Source organism: Salvelinus fontinalis, chromosome 41 (assembly GCF_029448725.1).
Source record: "Salvelinus fontinalis isolate EN_2023a chromosome 41, ASM2944872v1, whole genome shotgun sequence".
NCBI lineage: Eukaryota > Metazoa > Chordata > Actinopteri > Salmoniformes > Salmonidae > Salvelinus > Salvelinus fontinalis.
In genome coordinates, this window is record NC_074705.1 from 24,129,547 (window position 1) to 24,150,759 (window position 21,213).

At 43.0% G+C, this 21,213-nt stretch overlaps 1 protein-coding gene across 1 annotated transcript in view; it reads right to left on the reverse strand.

Annotated features, from left to right (window-relative positions):
- LOC129840479 (collagen alpha-1(XVIII) chain-like) overlaps positions 1–17,318 on the reverse strand; it is a 116,612-nt gene extending 99,294 nt beyond the window's left edge. Inside the window, exon 1 of the mRNA XM_055908395.1 lies at positions 17,010–17,318. Within this exon, the coding sequence (XP_055764370.1) occupies positions 17,010–17,295 (286 nt within the window). The 5' untranslated portion in view covers positions 17,296–17,318. The remainder of the gene's footprint in view (positions 1–17,009) is intronic.
- Between the last annotated feature and the right edge of the window lie 3,895 nt (positions 17,319–21,213).

A 21,213-nucleotide genomic window follows, 5' to 3' on the forward strand; every position in this document is an offset into this window, starting at 1 on the left:
CTAGAGGACTGTAGAGATCTGCCAAATAATTAGTTAAGGTTTATGGAAGGGGATTTACAGTGAGAGCATGCCAGGACCCCACATTGTTAAATACCCCCACCACAGCTGTATGGACCCAACCAGGGGCGGACTGAAACAATCATTCAGGCCGGGAATTTGACTCCATCCCAGGCCACCCTGTTCATGCAAACCGCCAGACCGCTAATTTTGTAGGCTAACCCTATTTGTTGATGCAACGGGTACCAAACTAGTTATACATTTGGCCACTATGTTCATCTGGGAAGAAAGTTATCCACATTACGAAATACAAACATTTGGGACTGATCAGCAAGTAGCCTATCTGAACACTGAGTTTTCAAGGTATGCTATGGCTATGGGTGCACCCTCAAAAACTCACTAGAAATACACCAATCATAGCACATACAAATGTACAAGGTATGCCCCCCGATTACAGTCCTACTGATAATCTCATAAATAAAGCACATATTAATCTAAAATCATAGCCTCCATGTTTAGGTTTGTGCCTTTAAGTTGTACCTGAAGGTTCCTGCTCTGAGTCTGACTCTGAACTGACCACCATCTCCAGTTCTGGCCGGTCTCTAACACCCCAGCCATCTAGAGCCTCACACAGACAGCTCAGCACGCCCCAGCCATCCAGAGCCTCACAGACAGCTCAGCACACCCCAGCCATCTTGAGCCTCACAGAAAGCTCACATATGCCCCCAGCCATCCAGAGCCTCACACAGACAGCTCAGCACGCTCCAGCCATCCAGAGCCTCACACAGACAGCTCAGCACGCCCCAGCCATCCAGAGCCTTACACAGACAGCTCAGCACACTCCAGCCATCCAGAGCCTCACAGACAGCTCAGCACGCCCCAGCCATCCAGAGCCTCACACAGACAGCTCAGCACACCCCGGCCATCCCGAGCCTCACACAGACAGTTCATCACACCCCAGCCATCCAGAGCCTCACACAGACAGTTCATCACACCCCAGCCATCCAGAGCCTCACACAGACAACTCAGCACGCCCCAGCCATCCAGAGCCTCACACAGACAGTTAATCACACCCCAGCCATCCAGAGCCTCACACAGACAGCTCAGCACACCCCAGCCATCTAGAGCCTCACACAGACAGCTCAGCACACCCTGGCCATCCAGAGCCTCACACAGACAGTTCATCACACCCCAGTCATCCAGAGCCTCACACAGACAGTTAATCACACCCCAGCCATCCAGAGCCTCACAGACAGCTCAACACGCCCCCAGCCATCCAGAGCCTCACACAGACAGCTCAGCACACCCCAGCCATCCAGAGCCTCACAGAGACAGTTCATCACACCCCATCCATCCAGAGCCTCACACAGACAGCTCAGCACGCTCCAGCCATCCAGAGCCTCACACAGACAGCTCAGCACGCTCCAGCCATCCAGAGCCTCACAGACAGCACGCTACTTTGTACTGTCTTTATATTTCACCCTTACCCTAACAGAGAACACAGTATAATTTACAACAGCACCTCACAAGATGAGATTGGCAATGGGACAATAAATAGTAGATTAATTGATTGATTTGTAGCCCATGAATTGTCCATGTACTTCAGTGGAGGCTACTGAGGGGAGGACGGCTCATAATAATGTCTGGAGTGAAGTGAATGGCATCCAAAACATGTGTTTGATACCATTCCATTCACTCCATTTCAGCCATTATTATGAGCCGTCCTCCCCTCAGCAGCCTCCACTGATGTACTTGTGGGTTATAGTTATGAGAAGTTGATTTACTGTAAAGAGATTACAATAAACACAGCCACCAGTAGAGGGGAGCATTGAAGAGGGAACCATTGCATTTAGGCACCATCATTATGGAGAGGGGTATGGGAATCTGAGTGCAAATAAATTAACAAAAATGCATGAAATGCTGACATCTACTGTCGAATGGACTACACACACTACACTGAGATGAGGAAAAAGCTAATTAAGAAGGTTCACATTTTGCATTAACTGTGTCTAGTGTGTGTGTTATTTCACTCATGAGTTCAACTAATACTCACTTAGAGTTGAAGTCGGAAGTTTACATACACTTAGGTTGGAGACATTAAAACTTGTTTTTCAACCACCACACATTTCTTGTTATTAACAAACTATAGTTTTGGCAAGTTGGTTAGAACATCTACTTTGTGCATGACACAAGTACTTTTTCCAACAATTGTTTACAGACAGATTATTTCACTGTATCACAATTCCAGTGGGTCAGAGGTTTACATACACTAAGTTGACTGTGCCTTTAAAGAGCTTGGAAAATACCAGAAAATTATGTCATGGCTTTAGACGCTTCTGATAGGCTAATTGACATAATTTGAGTCAATTGGAGGTGTACCTGTGGATGTATTTCAAGGCCTACCTTCAAACTCAGTGCCTCTTTGCTTGACATCATGGGAAAATCAAAAGAAACCAGCCAAGACCTCAGAAAAACATTGTAGACCTCCACAAGTCTGGTTCATCCTTGGGAGCAATTTCCAAAGGCCTGAAGGTACCAAGTTCATCTGTACAAACAATAGTATGCAAGTATAAACACCATGGGAACACACAGCCGTCATACTGCTCAGGAAGGAGACGCGTTCTGTCTCCTAGAGATGAACGTACGTTGGTGCGAAAAGTGCAAATCAATCCCAGAACAACAGTAAAGGACCTTGTGAAGATGCTGGGGGAAACAGGTACAAAAGTATCTATATCCACAGTAAAACGAGTCCTATATCGACATAACCTGAAAGGCCGCTCAGCAAGGAAGAAGCCACTGCTCCAAAATCGCTATAAAATATCCAGACCAAGGTTTGCAACTGCACATGGGGACAAAGATTGTAAAATTTCCTCTGGTTTGATGAAACAAAAATAGAACTGTTTGGCCATAATGACCATCGTTATGTTCGGCTTGCAATCCAAAGAACACCATCCCAAACGTGAAGCACGGGGGTGGCAGCATCATGTTGTGGGGGTGCTTTGCTGCAGGAGGGACTGCTGCATTTCACAAAATAGATGGCATCATGAGGAAAGAAAATTATGTGGATATATTGAAGCAACATCTCAAGACATCAGTCAGGAAGTTAAAGATTGGTCGCAAATGTGACACGTGCAACACCATTTCCCCCCCATATTTTATTTAAATCATTAAAATAAGACAACTAGACTTAGCTTTTAAGTATTACTTACTAAATCATTTCTAAATAAAACAGATTAAATTGATTTTAACACACCTGAGTGAAACCCTATGCCATAATCGGACAGTTACCCCGGCACTTTAAAAAAACGACCCTTTTCTAAAAACAACATTTCATGAAATAACTAAAAGTGTAAACTGTAGCCAATTATTTCCCTTTATACTTTATTCGCCTAAGCATGACCTTCAACCACATACCAATTTTTTTCTCCAAACGTTGCTTTTTTCTGTTAGCAACTAGACATTGTTCTTGGGGGGGGCTAGTTACCCCGTAGTACTCTAATAATAATTGCTTCTAATGCACCAGGTGTATGTCATAGAAACAATTATTTTTAAATCGCACACATAATAAGTTATAGGTGCCGGATACAGCAGGGGTCCAGCTGGATGGACCAGCTTCAGTGGGGGATTTGCAGCTTGGCTCCCAATCAGAATCGCTGGGACTGTGAAATAAAGACAGACACCTATTAGAAATACACAATTTGTGACCATGGTGAGGTTTTGCCTATTGCATTATGTGTGTGTGTAATTATCACCTATTAGAAATACACAATTTGTGACCATGGTGAGGTTTTGCCTATTGCATTATGTGTGTGTGTAATTATCACCTATTAGAAATACACAATTTGTGACCATGGTGAGGTTTTGCCTATTGCATTATGTGTGTGTGTAATTATCACCTATTAGAAATACACAATTTGTGACCATGGTGAGGTTTTGCCTATTGCATTATGTGTGTGTGTAATTATCACCTATTAGAAATACACAATGTGACTTTATATTTCATGTCCTAGTCATATTTTTATATAAGGCAAATAAAATACAAATATCTCAAACAACTCAAATGAATTATATATGATATTACTAATTCCAAACAACGTTACTCACCGATCCAAAACTGGGTCTTCACCGTGTAGAAACATGTCTTCGAATTCTGAATCAACGGATTCAACCTCACTGGAATCAATTAGATGTTCATTTTCACTTTCACGGTCAATTTCACTAATTATATCGTGCACATCTGTGTACTTCGTCTTGGTCTTTGATTTGGCTGATTTATTTGCCATAATTGATCCTTGAAAATGCTCCAAAACAAACTTTCGCGGCGCGTAAAACGGCGAGCTCCTTATTGTCTGATTTTCAATGGGGAATAGCTGCGTACACGCATGGCTTTACAACGATGGCTATTATTTCCGGGTAGAACCATTTGATGTCCCCATGTACCTCTGCTCATTGGCTATCTATCCGGCTAGATTTCAAGAAGATCAGTGGTCATTGGACCGAAATACAGTCAATCAACGAAGAACAGGTCAATCGATTGGCGCGTAATGACGTAGCTGGTAGGTGTGTTCAAATCGAATTTCTTCGGTCAATATGTCCGGGAAAAGAACCAGGAAGTTTGGTTGTTTTACTAACAAACAGAGGATTCTAATGAAACCGAACTTGACTTGATAAACGTCCCTTTAGAGTGAGTAATTACAATGAATGTTACGTCCAAAGTTGATGGACGCTGAATTTTCCACACAAGCCGTTCACAAAATGTTTCGTTTTAGGCTATAAAAATGGATTATATCGATCAAAAAGCCACTTGATTGTTTCGTCGTGACCTTTAGGATTGCCAAAAGAAGAAAATTTCCTAAGGTAATTGATGCTTTTCATTGCTATTTCTGACTTTTGTGACTAATGTACTTTGTTGTAACTGTACCTAATGTGTTGTTTACTGATCGATAATCGCTTTTGCAGTGAAGCTTTTCGAAATCGGACATATTGGCTAGATTAATAAGAGGTATAGATTTGATATGGTGTATAACACTTCTGATTTAATTGAAGCTAAATATTTATAATTATGACATTCCGCCATTTTCTTTTTTTTTCTTGTGAAACGTACCGCTAGCGGCACCCCAACCCTAGACAGGTTATAGGGGTAATTTAGTTGCTAACGACAGCCTGCAGTACCCCGGTCGGCCTTCACATTGAGTTACTCAATGAGAGGGGGCAGCACTGAGCTAGCCTGCAACGTCACTTCCTGGAGTAGCTCAAACTGCATGTTATGCCTTCATGGGGAGCCATTTTAACTGACTTAATTTGGCTTTAATGCGCTATTGAGTCTTCACATAGGAATTAATGGTGTCACGTGATCAATGGCTTTGTTTATTCATACATAGTCATTGGTACCATCACAATTAATCTGACGTTCTGTTTATAAAATGCATATAAACAGTATTACATTGTTTGTTTTAAACTAATCTGCAGTTTCTCACCCCCCCAAAAAATACAACTCCAATGATTAATCCCTAGGGAGTAGATCTAAGCCCCACCCTCTACCCTTTAGGTTCATGGCGACAAATAGCCGTGTGAATCTAGCACTTGTATCTTAAATGGACAATGGCCCCAGTCGGCTAGGATCCAGTTAGTTGTTCTGGTTGAAGTTGAATTGGGCACCATGCCATCTGGCCACCATGTGGGAAGTGAATGAGAGCATCCTCTTCCATTCCCCTTTCCACCAGGCCTGATGAGACGTAGAGTACCCACAACACAATAGATCCTCCAGTGGAAACGTTAGACACTAGGCTATCTTATTTGAGTTCCTTTCCCACTATACTGAATACAGGCAGCTCAGACAATTGTCTTGTTCTGTGTTGATCGAACGCTTTAGAAACCGGCTTTCCATGACCAGTGAGTCACTCAACACATAGAGGTTTCTCTGATACAGTGACTGACTAGCAAAGAAGAGAATTCAGGGTAAATGCCTTCTATGTTTTGAGTGGCTGCTTGGCACAGCAAGATATGTGCAGTGATGTGTGAACCACCTATTAACCATTAAATAGTCTGTTAACCATTCAATGAAATATACATACAAGTGAATCCTGATGTTTATTATTAAGCCCCCTACTGCCTTCAGAACAGCCTCAATTCGCCGGAGCATGGACTATACAAGGTGTCGAAAGCATTCCACTGGGGTGCTGACCCATGTTGACTCCAACACTTCCCACAGTTCTGTTAAGTTGGCTGGATGCCCTTTGGGTGGTGTACCATTCTTGATACACACAGGAAACTTTTGTGCATAAAAAAAAAAACAGAAGCGCTGCAGTTCTTGACACACCTGGCACCTACTACCATACCCCGTTCAAAGGCACTTAAATCTTTTGTCTTGCCCATTAACCCTTTAAATGGCACACATGCACAATCCATGTCTCAATTGTCTCAAGGATTAAAAATCGTCCCCTTCATCTACACTGATTGAAGTGGATTTAACAAGTGACATCAATAAAGGATCATAGCTTTCACCTGGATTCACCTGGTCAGTCTATGTCATGGAAAGACCAGGTGTTCCTAATGTTTCGTACACTCAGTGTATCATTACATGTTTTCTTGATGGTTTCCATGACAATTAAGCTATGTTAATAGGGCCATGTCGTGAGGAGCAGGGGAGGTGATGCAAGCCCCAGCCTGCGGTCTCCCCTGTCCCCACCATCACCCCTAGCACCACCTCAAAGCAGCCTGCCCAATCTGACTCTGCAGACGGCTAAACATTGCATTCCGTACCATCAAACAGGACCTATTCTGTTCAAAGACCAATTTAGATGGGCGAGCTGATATAAACACAAAGAAAGGTGGCAGAGGGTATGAAAACATCCTCTTCTCCCTGTTAGATCATCCATGTATGTTACTATTACACTATTATTACACTTCCTGTGGCTCTCCAAAGCATCCTGGGATTGTCGTTGACGTTTTCACTAACTGCTGGTCCGGGGTCAGATATTTGTTATTAACCAAATGGCTTTATGTTAAGACTCGTGGTAGGGTAATCAGATCCCATAGTTGTGGTTAGGGGCAGCCTCTACTACCTTACCTAGAGTGACTTAAAAGTTAAAAGTCTAGATGGGTTTGGTCAACTAGGCTACACAAGGGTAAAGTAGTAATTATAGTTAAGAGTGGGACAAAACACAGGTATTAACATGCTAAGAGCTCTCTACAGAAACACTTAGGAACAAAGAGGAACGGGACTACTTCCCTGGACCGGAAGTGCTTTGAGAGACTAGTCAAGGATCATATCACCTCCACCCTACCTAGACCCACTCCAATTTGCTTACCGCTCCAATAGGTCCACAGACGACGCAATTGCAATCACACTGCACACTGCCCTAATCCATCTGGACAAGAGGAATACCTATGTAAGAATGCTGTTCATCGATTACAGCTCAGCATTTAACACCATAGTAACCTACAAACTCCTCATTAAGCTCGAGACCCTGGGTCTCGACCCCGCCCTGTCCCACTGGGTCCTGGACTTCCTGACGAGCCGCCCCCAGGTGGTGAGGGTAGGAAACAACATCTCCAACGCGCTGTTCCTCAACACTGGAGCCCCTCAAGGGTGCGTTCTCAGCCCTCTCCTGTACTCCCTGTTCACCCATGACTACGTGGCCATGCACGCCTCCAACTCAATCATCAAGTTTGCAGACGACACTACAGTGGTAGGCTTGACTACCAACAACTACGAGACAACCTAAAGGGAGGAGGTGAGAACTCTCGGAGTGTGGTGTCAGGAAAATAACCTCACACTCAACGTCAACAAAACAAAGGAGATGATCCTGGAATTCAGGAAACAGCAGAGGGAGCACCCCCCCCCCCCCCCCCCCCCTCCCATCCACATCGACGGGGCAGTAGCGGAGAAGGTGGAAAGTTTTAAGTTCCTCGGCATACACATCACGGACAAACTGAAATGGTCCACCCACACAGCCAGCGTGGTGAAGAAGGCGCAACAGCGCCTCTCCAACCTTGGGAGGCTGAAGAAATTTTGCTTGTCACCAAAAACACTCAACTTTTACAGATGCACAATCGAGAGCTTCCTGTCGGGCTGTATCCCCGCCTGGTACGGCAACTGCTCCGCCCACAACCGTAAGGCTCTCCAGAGGGTAGTGCGGTCTGTACAACGCATCACCGGGGGCAAACTACCTGCCCTCCAGAACACCTACACCACCCGATGTCACAGGAAGGCCAAAAAGATCATCAAGGACAACAACCACCTGAGCCACTGCCTGTTCACCCCGCTATCATCCAAAAGGCGAGGTCAGTACAGATGCATCAAAGCTGGGACCGAGAGCCTGAAAAACAGCTTCTATCTCAAGGCCATCAGACTGTTAAACAGCCATCACTAACATTGAGTGGCTACTGCCAACATACTGACTCAAATCTCTAGCCACTTCATAATAAAAATTGGATGTAATAAATGTATCACTAGTCACTCTAACAATGCCACTTTATATAATGTTTACATACTCTACATTAATCATCTCATATGTATATACTGTACTATATACCATCTACTGCATCGTACCTATGCTGCACGGCCATCACTCATCCATATATTTGAATGTACATATTCTTATTCATTCTTGAAAAATTGTGTGTATTAGGTAGTTGCTGTGAAATTGTTAGAGAACTTGTTAGTTCTAACTGCACGGTCTGAACTAGAAGCATTTCGCTACACTCGCATTAACATCTGCTAACCATGTGTATTTGACCAATAAAATTTGATTTGACTTCCCTGGACAGGACAGAGGTGTTACTACTTCCCTGGACAGGACAGATGTGTTACTACTTCCCTGGACAGGACAGATGTGTTACTACTTCCCAGGACAGGACAGATGTGTTACTACTTCCCTGGACAGGACAGAGGTGTTACTACCTCCCTGGACAGGACAGATGTGTTACTACTTCCCTGGACAGGACAGATGTGTTACTACTTCCCTGGACAGGACAGATGTGTTACTACTTCCCTGGACAGGACAGATGTGTTACTACTTCCCTGGACAGGACAGAGGTGTTACTACTTCCCTGGACAGGACAGAGGTGTTACTACTTCCCTGGACAGGACAGAGGTGTTACTACTTCCCTGGACAGGACAGAGGTCATACTACTTCCCTGGACAGGACAGAGGTCATACTACTTCCCTGGACAGGACAGAGGTCTTACTACTTCCCTGGACAGGACAGAGGTGTTACTACTTCCCTGGACAGGACAGAGGTGTTACTACTTCCCTGGACAGGACAGAGGTGTTACTACTTCCCTGGACAGGACAGAGGTCATACTACTTCCCTGGACAGGACAGAGGTGTTACTACTTCCCTGGACAGGACAGAGGTGTTACTACTTCCCTGGACAGGACAGAGGTGTTACTACTTCCCTGGACAGGACAGAGGTGTTACTACTTCCCTGGACAGGACAGAGGTGTTACTACTTCCCTGGACAGGACAGAGGTCTTACTACTTCCCTGGACAGGACAAAGGTGTTACTACTTCCCTGGACAGGACAGAGGTCTTACTACTTCCCTGGACAGGACAGAGGTGTTACTACCTCCCTGGACAGGACAGAGGTGTTACTACCTCCCTGGACAGGACAGAGGTGTTACTACTTCCCTGGACAGGACAGAGGTGTTACTACTTCCCTGGACAGGACAGAGGTGTTACTACTTCCCCGGACAGGACAGAGGTCTTACTACTTCCCCGGACAGGGCAGATGTGTTACTACTTTCCTGGACAGGACAGAGGTCTTACTACTTCCCTGGACAGGACAGAGGTGTTACTACTTCCCTGGACAGGACAGAGGTCTTACTACTTCCCTGGACAGGACAGAGGTGTAGTTCAGGATTTGACCTGTTTGTCCCAAATAGCAATAGAGTCTCCTTTCTGGTTTTCTTTTCATCATGACCACTAAGAGCAACAAGTCTACCAAGACGCTTCCACCAATGTTCTTCTAACAACATGTCCACAATGACACTTCCACCAATGTTGTCCTAACAACACGTCCACCATGACTCTTGAACCTGAGCCCTGCCCAACACAAATGTCCTGTCCTCCTGTCCCTCTTATTGAACCTGAGCCCTGCCCAACACAAATGTCCTGTCCTCCTGTCCCTTTTATTGAACCTGAGCCCTGCCCAACACAAATGTCCAGTCCTCATGTCCCTCTTATTGAACCTGAGCCCTGCCCAACACCAATGTCCTATCCTTCTGTCCCTCTTATTGAACCTGAGCCTTGCCCAACACAAATGCCCTGTCCTCCTGTCCCTCTTATTGAACCTGAGCCCTGCCCAACAAAAATGTCCTGTCCTTCTGTCCCTCTTATTGAACCTGAGCCTTGCCCAACACAAATGTCCTGTCCTTCTGTCCCTCTTATTGAACCTGAGCCTTGCCCAATACAAATGCCCTGTCCTTCTGTCCCTCTTATTGAACCTGAGCCTTGCCCAACACAAATGTCCTGTCCTCCTGTCCCTCTTATTGAACCTGAGCCCTGCCCAACACAAATGTCCTGTCCTCCTGTCCCTCTTATTGAACCTGAGTCCTGCCCAACACCAGAGTCCTTTGATGAGTCAGACAGTGACAGATAAAGCTGGTTGATTTGTCAGCTCCCTTTCATTTGCCCCTAGTCACACCCAACTCAAAACACAATTCACCAAAGTGTCACAGAGATCATGATAGACCTCTATGGCAGTACAGTAGCTATCTACAGACTAGAACAACCATCCTGTCTCTAGTTCAGAACTATATGGCAGTACAGTAGCTAGCTACATACTAGAACAACCTTCCTGTCTCTAGTTCAGAACTATACGGCAGTACAGTAGCTATCTACAGACTAGAACAACCTTCCTGTCTCTAGTTCAGAACTATATGGCAGTACAGTAACTAGCTACAGACTAGAACAACCTTCCTGTCTCTAGTTCAGAACTATATGGCAGTACAGTAGCTATCTACAGACTAGAACAACCTTCCTGTCTCTAGTTCAGAACTATGTGGCAGTACAGTAGCTATCTACAGACTAGAACAACCTTCCTGTCTCTAGTTCAGAACTATATGGCAGTACAGTAGCTATCTACAGACTAGAACAACCTTCCTGTCTCTAGTTCAGAACTATATGGCAGTACAGTAGCTTTCTACAGACTAGAACAACCATCCTGTCTCTAGTTCAGAACTATATGGCAGTACAGTAGCTAGCTACAGACTAGAACAACCTTCCTGTCTCTAGTTCAGAACTATATGGCAGTACAGTAGCTAGCTACAGACTAGAACAACCTTCCTGTCTCTAGTTCAGAGCTATATGGCAGTACAGTAGCTAGCTACAGACTAGAACAACCTTCCTGTCTCTAGTTCAGAACTATATGGCAGTACAGTATCTAGCTACAGACTAGAACAATCATCCTGTCTCTAGTTCAGAACTATATGGCAGTACAGTAGCTATCTACAGACTAGAACAACCATCCTGTCTCTAGTTCAGAACTATATGGCAGTACAGTAGCTATCTACAGACTAGAACAACCTTCCTGTCTCTAGTTCAGAACTATATGGCAGTACAGTAGCTATCTACAGACTAGAACAACCATCCTGTCTCTAGTTCAGAACTATATGGCAGTACAGTAGCTATCTACAGACTAGAACAACCTTCCTGTCTCTAGTTCAGAACTATATGGCAGTACAGTAGCTATCTACAGACTAGAACAACCTTCCTGTCTCTAGTTCAGAACTATATGGCAGTACAGTAGCTATCTACAGACTAGAACAACCTTCCTGTCTCTAGTTCAGAACTATATGGCAGTACAGTAGCTATCTACAGACTAGAACAACCTTCCTGTCTCTAGTTCAGAACTATATGGCAGTACAGTAGCTATCTACAGACTAGAACAACCTTCCTGTCTCTAGTTCAGAACTGAAGCAGACATGTTTTCCAGCCAAACCCCAGAGGGGTAGATTCTTCATCATAGTTTAAGCACAGCTTATAGGTCTGCACAGTATAATGAGCAGTGCAATTTTCAAGTTGAAGGGACGTCTTTCAAACATCCAACGTCACATTCCAAGCCACTGTCTGGGCCTAAAGCCCAGTTGAACTAGCCTGCAGAAAGACCTCAGAAGTATGATCATACATTTTTTGATAGTTTGGTAATAGTTATGTGAAATCTATTTTACTATTTTAGCAGAAATAAAATGTGTATGTTGCTTAGACATTCCTCATATAATCTTCCCCCAATATGTGTTATTAATATAGTTCCACAAGACCCAACCATCCATCAATCAAGGAACACAAAACATGATGCTGCTACGGTGTTACACTGGTATGATTATGACAGCGTTTGGGACCTCATGTTCATGCAGGAACAGCTGTGGATCCAGGAAAGGACACAGATATTTTGAAGCCATATGAAACAAAAGCTGGCTGAAACAACAGAGTTTATTTTATAATTACAGCATGAGATAGAAGCTACCCTACAATACATCAACTTTCCACTGCCTTTCCACTCAGAAACATCCTGTAAGGAACGAGACCACAGCTCCAATACAACCAATCATTTCCAAGACACCTACTGTAACATGGACAGGGATGCCACATCTATTCTACGTGGAAATGTGGAAATGTTGCTAAAAGAATGATCATGGAATTGCTGAAACCCCTGATGATATGAATCGTCTGTAAGCCCATACAAAAGACACAGCGTTCCAACAGAGTTGACCTCTATGTGAGTCAGCGGGGTTGAATGACACTGTGTTCACTGCCACCCTGGCATGGTCAACAAGAAAAGGAAACAAAGACAGATGAAGTCAGGAGCAACAAGATGAACTGGAATCTGTTTCCCTGGAAAGACTGGCCTGGACAACCCTCAACCCTCGCTGGAGAAGGGAAAGTCTGAGGACACCATCAATCACTAGCCTGGAGGGCACAAACAATGCTGCACACGCACACACCACATTCACACATAGAGAGAGAGAGAGAGAGAGAGAGAGAGAGAGAGAGAGAGAGAGAGAGAGTAAGAGAGAGAGAGAGAGAGAGAGAGAGAGTAAGAGAGTAAGAGAGTAAGAGAGTGAGAGAGTGAGAGAGTGAGAGAGTGAGAGAGTGAGAGAGTGAGAGAGTGAGAGAGTGAGAGAGAGTAAGAGAGTAAGAGAGTAAGAGAGTAAGAGAGTAAGAGAGTAAGAGAGTGAGAGAGTGAGAGAGTGAGAGAGAGAGAGAGAGAGAGAGAGAAAGAGAGAGAGAGAGTGAGAGAGTGAGAGAGTGAGAGAGTGAGAGAGAGAGAGAGAGAGAGAGAGAGAGAGAGAGAGAGAGAGAGAGAGAGAGAGAGAGAGAGAGAGAGAGAGAGAGAGAGAGAGAGAGAGAGAGCGAGACAGACAGACAGACAGAGACATACAGACAGACAGATAGACAAGAGAGAGAATCAGACAGACAGACAGACAGACAGACAGACAGACAGACAGACAGACAGACAGACAGACAAAGAGAGAGAGAACTACAGACAAAATACAAACCCTCCAATCCAAAAAGGCCTGTGGACCACAAATTCCAATTGGCTTTACTTAAACTCTTTAACATCATCCTCAGCTCTGGCATCTTCCCCAATATTTGGAACCAAGGACTGATAAACCCAATTCACAAAAGTGAAGACAAATTTAACTCCAATAACTACCGTGGGATATGCGTCAACAGTAACCTTGGGAAAATCCTCTGCATTATCATTAACAGCAGACTTGTACATTTCCTTGGTGAAAGGAAATGTACATTTCCTCTACTGAGCAAACGTCAAATTGGCTTTTTACCAAATGACCATACGACAGACCACGTATTCACCCTGCACATCCTAATTGACTAAGACAAACCAAAACATAGGCAAAGTCTTCTCTTGCTTTGTTGACTTCAAGACAGCTTTTGACTCAATTTGGCATGAGGGTCTGCTATACATATTGATGGAAAGTGGTGTTGGGGGAAAAACATATGACATAAAATCCATGTACACAAAATTGGCACAAAACACACACATTTCTTTCCACAGGGCCGGTGGGTGAGACAGGAATGCAGCTTAAGCCCCACCCTCTTCAACATATATATATATATCAATGAATTGGCGAGGGCACTAAAACAGTCTGCAGCACCCGGCCTCACCCTACTAGAATCTGAAGTCAAATATCTACTGTTTGCTGATGATCTGATGCTTCTGTCACCAACCAAGGAGGGCCTACAGCAGCACCTAGATCATCTGCACAAATTCTGTCAAACCTGGGCCCTGACAGTAAATCTCAGTAAGACAAAAATAATGGTGTAACAAAAAAGGTCCAGTTGCCAGAACCACAAATACAAATTCCATCTAGACACCGTTGCCCTAGAGCACACAAAAAACTATACATAACTCAGCCTAAACATCAGCGCAACAGGTAACTTCCGCAAAGCTGTGAACGATCTGAGAGACATGGCAAGAAGGGCATTCTCTGCCATCAAAAGGAACATAAATTTGACATACCAATTAGGATCTGTCAAAAAATACTTGAATCAGTTATAGAACCCACTGCCCTTCATGGTTGTGAGGTCTGGGGTCAGCTCACCAACCAAGATGTCACGCCCTGACCGTAGAGATCTTTTAATTCTCTATGTTTGGTTGGTCAGGGTGTGACTCGGGTGGGAAACTCTATGTTCTTTGTTTCTATGTTTTTGCCGGGTATGGTTCTCAATCAGTGACAGCTGTCTATCGTTGTCTCTGATTGGGAATCATACTTAGGCAGCCTTTTTTCCTTTTGGTATTTGTGGGTAGTTGTCTTTGTTAGTGGCATTATTGCCTAAGTAAGCTTCACGGTCGTTTTCTTGTTCTTTGTTTTGTTGGCGACATTTATCAATAAAAGAAATGTACGCTCACCACGCTGCACCATGGTCCGGTCATTTCCACGACGGCAGTGATCGTGACACAAGAATTCATAAAATGGGACAAACACCAAATTGAGACTGCATGCAGAATTCTGCAAAAATATGCTCTGTGTACAACATAAAGCACAAAATAATGAATGCAGAGCAGAATTAGGCCGATCCTCACGAATTATCAAAATCCAGAAAAGAGCTTTTAAATTCTACAACCACCTAAAAGGAAGCGATTCCCAAACCTTCCCTAACAAAGCCATCACCTACAGAGAGCTGAACCTGGAGAAGAGTCCCCTAAGCAAGCTGGTCCTGGGGTTCTGTTCACAAACACAAACAGACCCCACAGAGCCCCAGGTCAGCAACACAATTTGACCCAACCAAATCATGAGAAAACAAAAAGATCATTACTTGACACATTGGAAAGAATTAACAAAAAAACAGAGCTAACTAGAATGCTATTTGGCCCTAAACAGAGAATACCTGACCACTGTGACTGACCCAAAATTAAGGAAAGCTTTGACTATGTACAGATTCAGTGAGCATAGCCTTGCTATTGAGAAAGGTCGCCGTAGGCAGACCTGGCTCTCAAGAGAAGATAGGCTACATGTATGTGCACACTGGCCACAAATTGAGGTGGAAACTGAGCTGCACTTCCTAACCTCCTGCCCAATGTATGACCATATTTCCCTCAGATTACACAGACCCACAAATAATTAAATGTTTTTATCTATTGGGTGAAATACCACAGTGTGCCATCACAGCAGCAAGATTTGTGACCTGTTGCCACAAGAAAAGGGCAACCAGTGAAGAATAAACACCATTGTAAATACAACCCATATTTATGTTTATTTATTTAGCCTTTTTTACTATAACTATTTGCACATCATTACAACACTATATATAAACATAATATAACATTTGAAGTGTCTTTATTATTTTGGAACTTATATAATTATATATAATATTTAACATTCACTTTTTATTGTTTATTTCACTTTTGTTTATCCATTTCATTTGCTTTGGCAATGTAAACATATGTTTCCCATGCCAATAAAACCCCTTGAATTGAATTGAATTGAATTGAATTGAATTGGAGAGAGAGAGAGAGAGAGAGAGAGAGAGAGAGAGAGAGAGAGAGAGAAATTTGTAAGGTCTTTATTCTTTTGGAACCTTTGTGAGTGTAATGTTTACTGTTAATTTTTATTGTTTATTTCACTTTTGTTTATTATCTAGTTCATTTGCTTTGGCAATGTTAACATATGTTTCCCATGCCAATAAAGCCCTTAAATTGAATTAAAAGAGAGAGCGAGAGAGAGAGAGAGAGAGAGAGAGAGAGAGAGAGAGAGAGAGAGAGAGAGAGAGCGAAATGTCTATATTCTTTTGGAACTTTTGTGAGTGTAATGCTTACTGTACATTTTTTTTATTTCACTTTTGTTTATTATCTATTTCACTTGCTTTGGCACTGTAAACATATGTTTCCCATGTCAATAAAGCCCCTTAAATTATAATAGCTGATTGAGGATTTCAGTGAAAATATTACAAAGATGAAAAGACTACTAAACGTCAAGTCAATATTATGTCTAGCAGGTTAAAAGACCACCACAAGCTCTGGCTTGTATAGTAGACTAACCTAATATTGCACTTTCTATTCCAATGCAACTATTGAATGTGCTATTGGTGTTGGAAGATTGTCTTTGCGATTTTAGCTATTCATAGTTCCGGACAAGCCTAGACATACATTACCATTAGCACAACCACCACAGTTCATTCCTCCCTTGAGTGATGGATCAAATATCACTATACCTGATTATGCCCAGAACAGTCCACAGCATAGGTGTCATAGAAACCGAAATGTTTTCCTTATATGGTCTACAATGGGTATGCCATTAAGAGTAGCTGTAATTAACTAATGTTCAATAGGGGTTCAAATAAAATCTATAATCTCCTATAACGCAGATGTAAAATGTTTTTATTCACAAAATGTAACATAGTAGGCTGTTATTTTATGTTGTAATTACCAACTAGAGATGCAATAGTATTCACTTACAAAGTCACGTGCATTTAAAGTCTCAAAAGGCTTAACTTTTGCCTGTACATTTCGAAGAAATTGCAAAAATGTATCCGACATATTTACCTGTCCTTTGAGTTTCTGTCCGTGTGACAACCAGCAGAAGTACGCAGGTATGCAGACCCAACGACCACCTGTCAACACAAGGCATGCTTTTCCGCTTATTTGCGTAAAATAAGTCCTTCTGTTTGGTAGGCAAAAAGCTAAAAGGTTCATGCACATTTGGGCATCTCCGTCTCGGTTCTAGAACAGTGTCGTTGGAATTAATGGCAGGTACGCTACGCAGCCTTTGCACAGTTCCAAGGTGAATTCTCTGCCTGCGCACGGAACCTTGAGTACCCCGAAACAGCATTGACAGTATAATCTACAGTAAAACGTTAGTTCGCGGGCGCTAGGGACAACACCTAAATTTATCCACGGGATTTTCCCCTGGGTCCTAAGTGTCCTATAGTTTTGGTAGATTCATCCAAACCTCTGACTGACAGGTCCAATCTAAAATACATAATGTACACACTGACATTTGGCGCCTTTTATGACTTCATGATATCCACATACTTTTCAAAATCAGGTAAGCTAACCTGGGGCACAGTCAAACGATTATTTAAACAATATACAAGTTCTTCAATAAGCTTTCTGTACACCAAGACTCATTTGACTAAACCTAATCAAAGGCTGCAGGAAAACTGTATTATCAGCATTTAGTTGGTTTATACATGTCCCCATGTTGAGACATGATGGCATATAACACATGCCCCTAAACTCTGCATTCCACCCAGAGAGAAAGGAAAAGCTGCTTAGCTGACAGACAGTGAGTGTACAGTGTGCAGTGTGTAGTGAGTCTGTCCCTCTAGCATTAAATCAACCCACCCATACTGTTAAAGCCTACATGTGGAAACCAATATTCTCTAATGAAGACATACAGTGCTTTCAGAAAGTATTCAGACCCCTTTACTTTTTCAACAATTTGCTATGTTACAGCCCACCATTGTAAAATAAGAATTTGATCTTAACTGACTTGCCTAGTTAAATAAGGTTAAATAAAAAATAAACCCATAATAACAAAGTGAACACAGGTTATTATAAATTTTACATAAGTATTCAGACCCTTTGCTATGAGACTCAGGTGCATCCTGTTTCCATTGATCATCCTTAAGATGTGTCTACAACTTGATTGGAGTCCACCTGTGGTAAAATCAATTGATTGGACATGATTTGGAAAGGCACCTGTCTATATAAGGTCCCACAGTTGACAGTGCATGTCAGAGAAAAAACCAAGCCATGAGGTTGAAGGAATTGTCCGTAGAGCTCCGAGACAGGATTGTGTCAGATCTGGGGTAGGGTACCAAAACATTTCTGCAGCATTGAAGAACACAGTGGAACACATCAAGACTCTGCCTAGAGCAGAACTGAACAATCGGGGGAGAAGGGCCTTGGTTAGGGAGGTGACCAAGATCCCGATGGTCACTCTGACAGAGCTCTAGAGTTTCTCTGTGGAGATGGGAGAACCTTCCAGAAGGACAACCATCTCTGCAGCACTCCACCAATCAGGCCTTTATGATAGAGTGGCAGCCCACTTGGAGTTTGCCAAAAATCCTCTAAAGGACTCTCAGACCGTGAGAAACAAGATTCTCTGGTCTGATGAAACCATGATTGAACTCTTTGGCCTAAAAGCCAAGCGTCATGTCTGGAGGAAATCTGGCACATTCCCTACGGTGAAGCATGGTGGTGGCAGCATCATGCTGTGGCGATGTTTTTCAGCGGCATGGACTGGGAGACTAGTCAGGATCCAGGGAAAGATGAACGGAGCAAAGTACAGAGTGATCCTCAATGAAAACCTGCTCCAGAGCGCTCAGTACCTCAGACTGGGGGCGAAGGTTCACCTTCCAACAGGGCAACAACCCTAAGCACACAGCCAAGACAACGCAGGAGTGGCTTCAGGACAAGTCTCAGAATGTCCTTGAGTAGCCCAGCAAGAGCCTGAACCCGATCGAACATCTCTGGAGAGACCTGAAAATAGCTGTGCAGCAACACTCCCCATCCAACCCGATAGAGCTTGAGAGGATCTGCAGAGAAGAATGGGAGAAACTCCCCAAATACAGGTGTGCCAAGCTTGTAGTGCCATACCCAAGAAGACTCGAGGCTGTAATCACTGCCAAAGGTGCTTCAACAAAGTACTGAGTAAAGGGTCTGAATACTTATGTAAATAATATTTCCGGTTTTTATTTTTTATAAATTAGCAAACATTTCTTAAAACCTGTCTTACTTTGTCATTATGGGGTATTTAGTGTAGATTGATGAGGGGGGAAAACTATTTCATCAATTTTAGAATAAGGCTGTAACGTAACAAAATGTGGAAAAAGTCAAGAGGTCTGAATACTTTCCGAAGGCACTGTATGGCCAGTTGAATTGCTCCTCAAGAGGGAGTTCCCAATCCCTAAAGAGTGGCATTGATTGATGTGGTTCAAGCAAATTTTAAATATGGTTCATGTTATGTCAACGGACATCATATGCCCATGTTGTTAATTGTACATTATGTAGTTTGTATGCAGGTTGCGTGGTTCAGCCTTGCACTGCTAGCTACAGTACTATGTGTGGTGTGGTCAGATCTGCTGACCAATACATCAGTGATGGCGTTTCTTTGTCAGTAGAGGGCAATCCTACCCTTGGCTTGAGCTGCTAGAATAGAATATAATAGAATGGAGTAGAATATAATGGAAAAGAATAGAATGGACTAGAATGGAATGGAATATAATAGAATGGATTGGAATGTAATATAATAAAATTGGATAGCATTTAATAGGATATAATAGGATTGAAGACAATCGAATAGAATACAATACAATACAATGGAATGGAATGGAATGGAATGGAATGGAATACAATAGAATGGAATAGAATTGAATGGAATAGAATGGAATAGAATACAATAGAATTGAATGGAATAGAATGGAATAGAATACAATAGAATGGAATGGAAGAGAATATAATGGAATAGTTGTCTTATCCCAAAGGGAAGTGCAGGAAACAAGACACATAACTGACAGCCATAATGACTCTCACTCTCCTCTCAGGAGGGTCAACACAGTCGCGGTTGTTAACAAGTCAGGAATTGCGAAACGCAGACAATTTTCCTCGCCTGTCATTTATTTCAGTAAGCCAACGAAACTCACACAAAATGTCAAGGTCATCATGTAATCTTAGAGTGCTGCCAGAACATGCCTGACGTTTCTGAGAGGTGAACCATGTACAATGAGTTTTTAAATGACTAGTCTACTCCTGTGTTAAGTTAGATAGCTTGCACGTCTGAAACTCTGAGTCTCCGGGTACCTCATTTCGACCTCAATCTTGTCCACACACGTAGACAGGCAGGTCCACTCGTCTTTCAGAGAGATTTCACCACGCTGCTCAGCTATGTAGCCTGGAGGTGTGTATCTAGGCGTTGTGTTTCTAGGGCCTTCATTTCAGAGCCAGACTCCATCCATCTTCCTCCAAAACTTGGGCAGTCAAAGCACAGGAAGTGACATTTTCTAGGTGCCACTTAATCTGTGACTGCATATGAACGTTATTAGTATAACGTATAATATATTTTTAAACATTCCAAACAGCCTACCCGATCGCTCGGAGGCGTCCACATGGTCCTAAAGCACATCATTGCCTCGTTTTGTATCACATTCCAATGATACAACTGGGGGGGACAAAAATGCAATTTCAGAATGTGTGTGGGGGGACATGTCCCCAGTGAAAGGCATTTTATTTTACAATCAAATGAGGGGTCTATATGCTTTGACTCTGTTAACTCAATCAAGAACTACCAAAGGAATTTTGAACAAGAGGCTAACAGAAAGGAAAACCTGATCTGGACATGTCTTTTATTTCAAACATTGCACAGATAAGGACAGCAGTTCTATAACTCCCTCACTACAGAGAAGTGAGGAGACCAGTCTCTGTGCTTCTGCCAGAAGTATCTCTTTCTGACAATTGTAGTTAGAATGAGGCTGCCAGTGGGGATAGAGTGTTTAGCACACATCTGTCCAACTCTGCCTAGAAAAATAGTCATGATAAAACATTGAATTATAAAATTATATTTTTTGCCATTTGCTAGCAAGAAAAGTTGAATAGTATCACATAGTTGTTTCGTGTCCGGTATGATTGTATCATTATTTAAGCGGCGCACATTGTGTGCAAAGGTGATGCGTATAATTTCACCTCACCTATGAGAGTGAAGAGAAAATTCAGCGACTCTGTCACGATCGAAGGAGGATTGACGGAC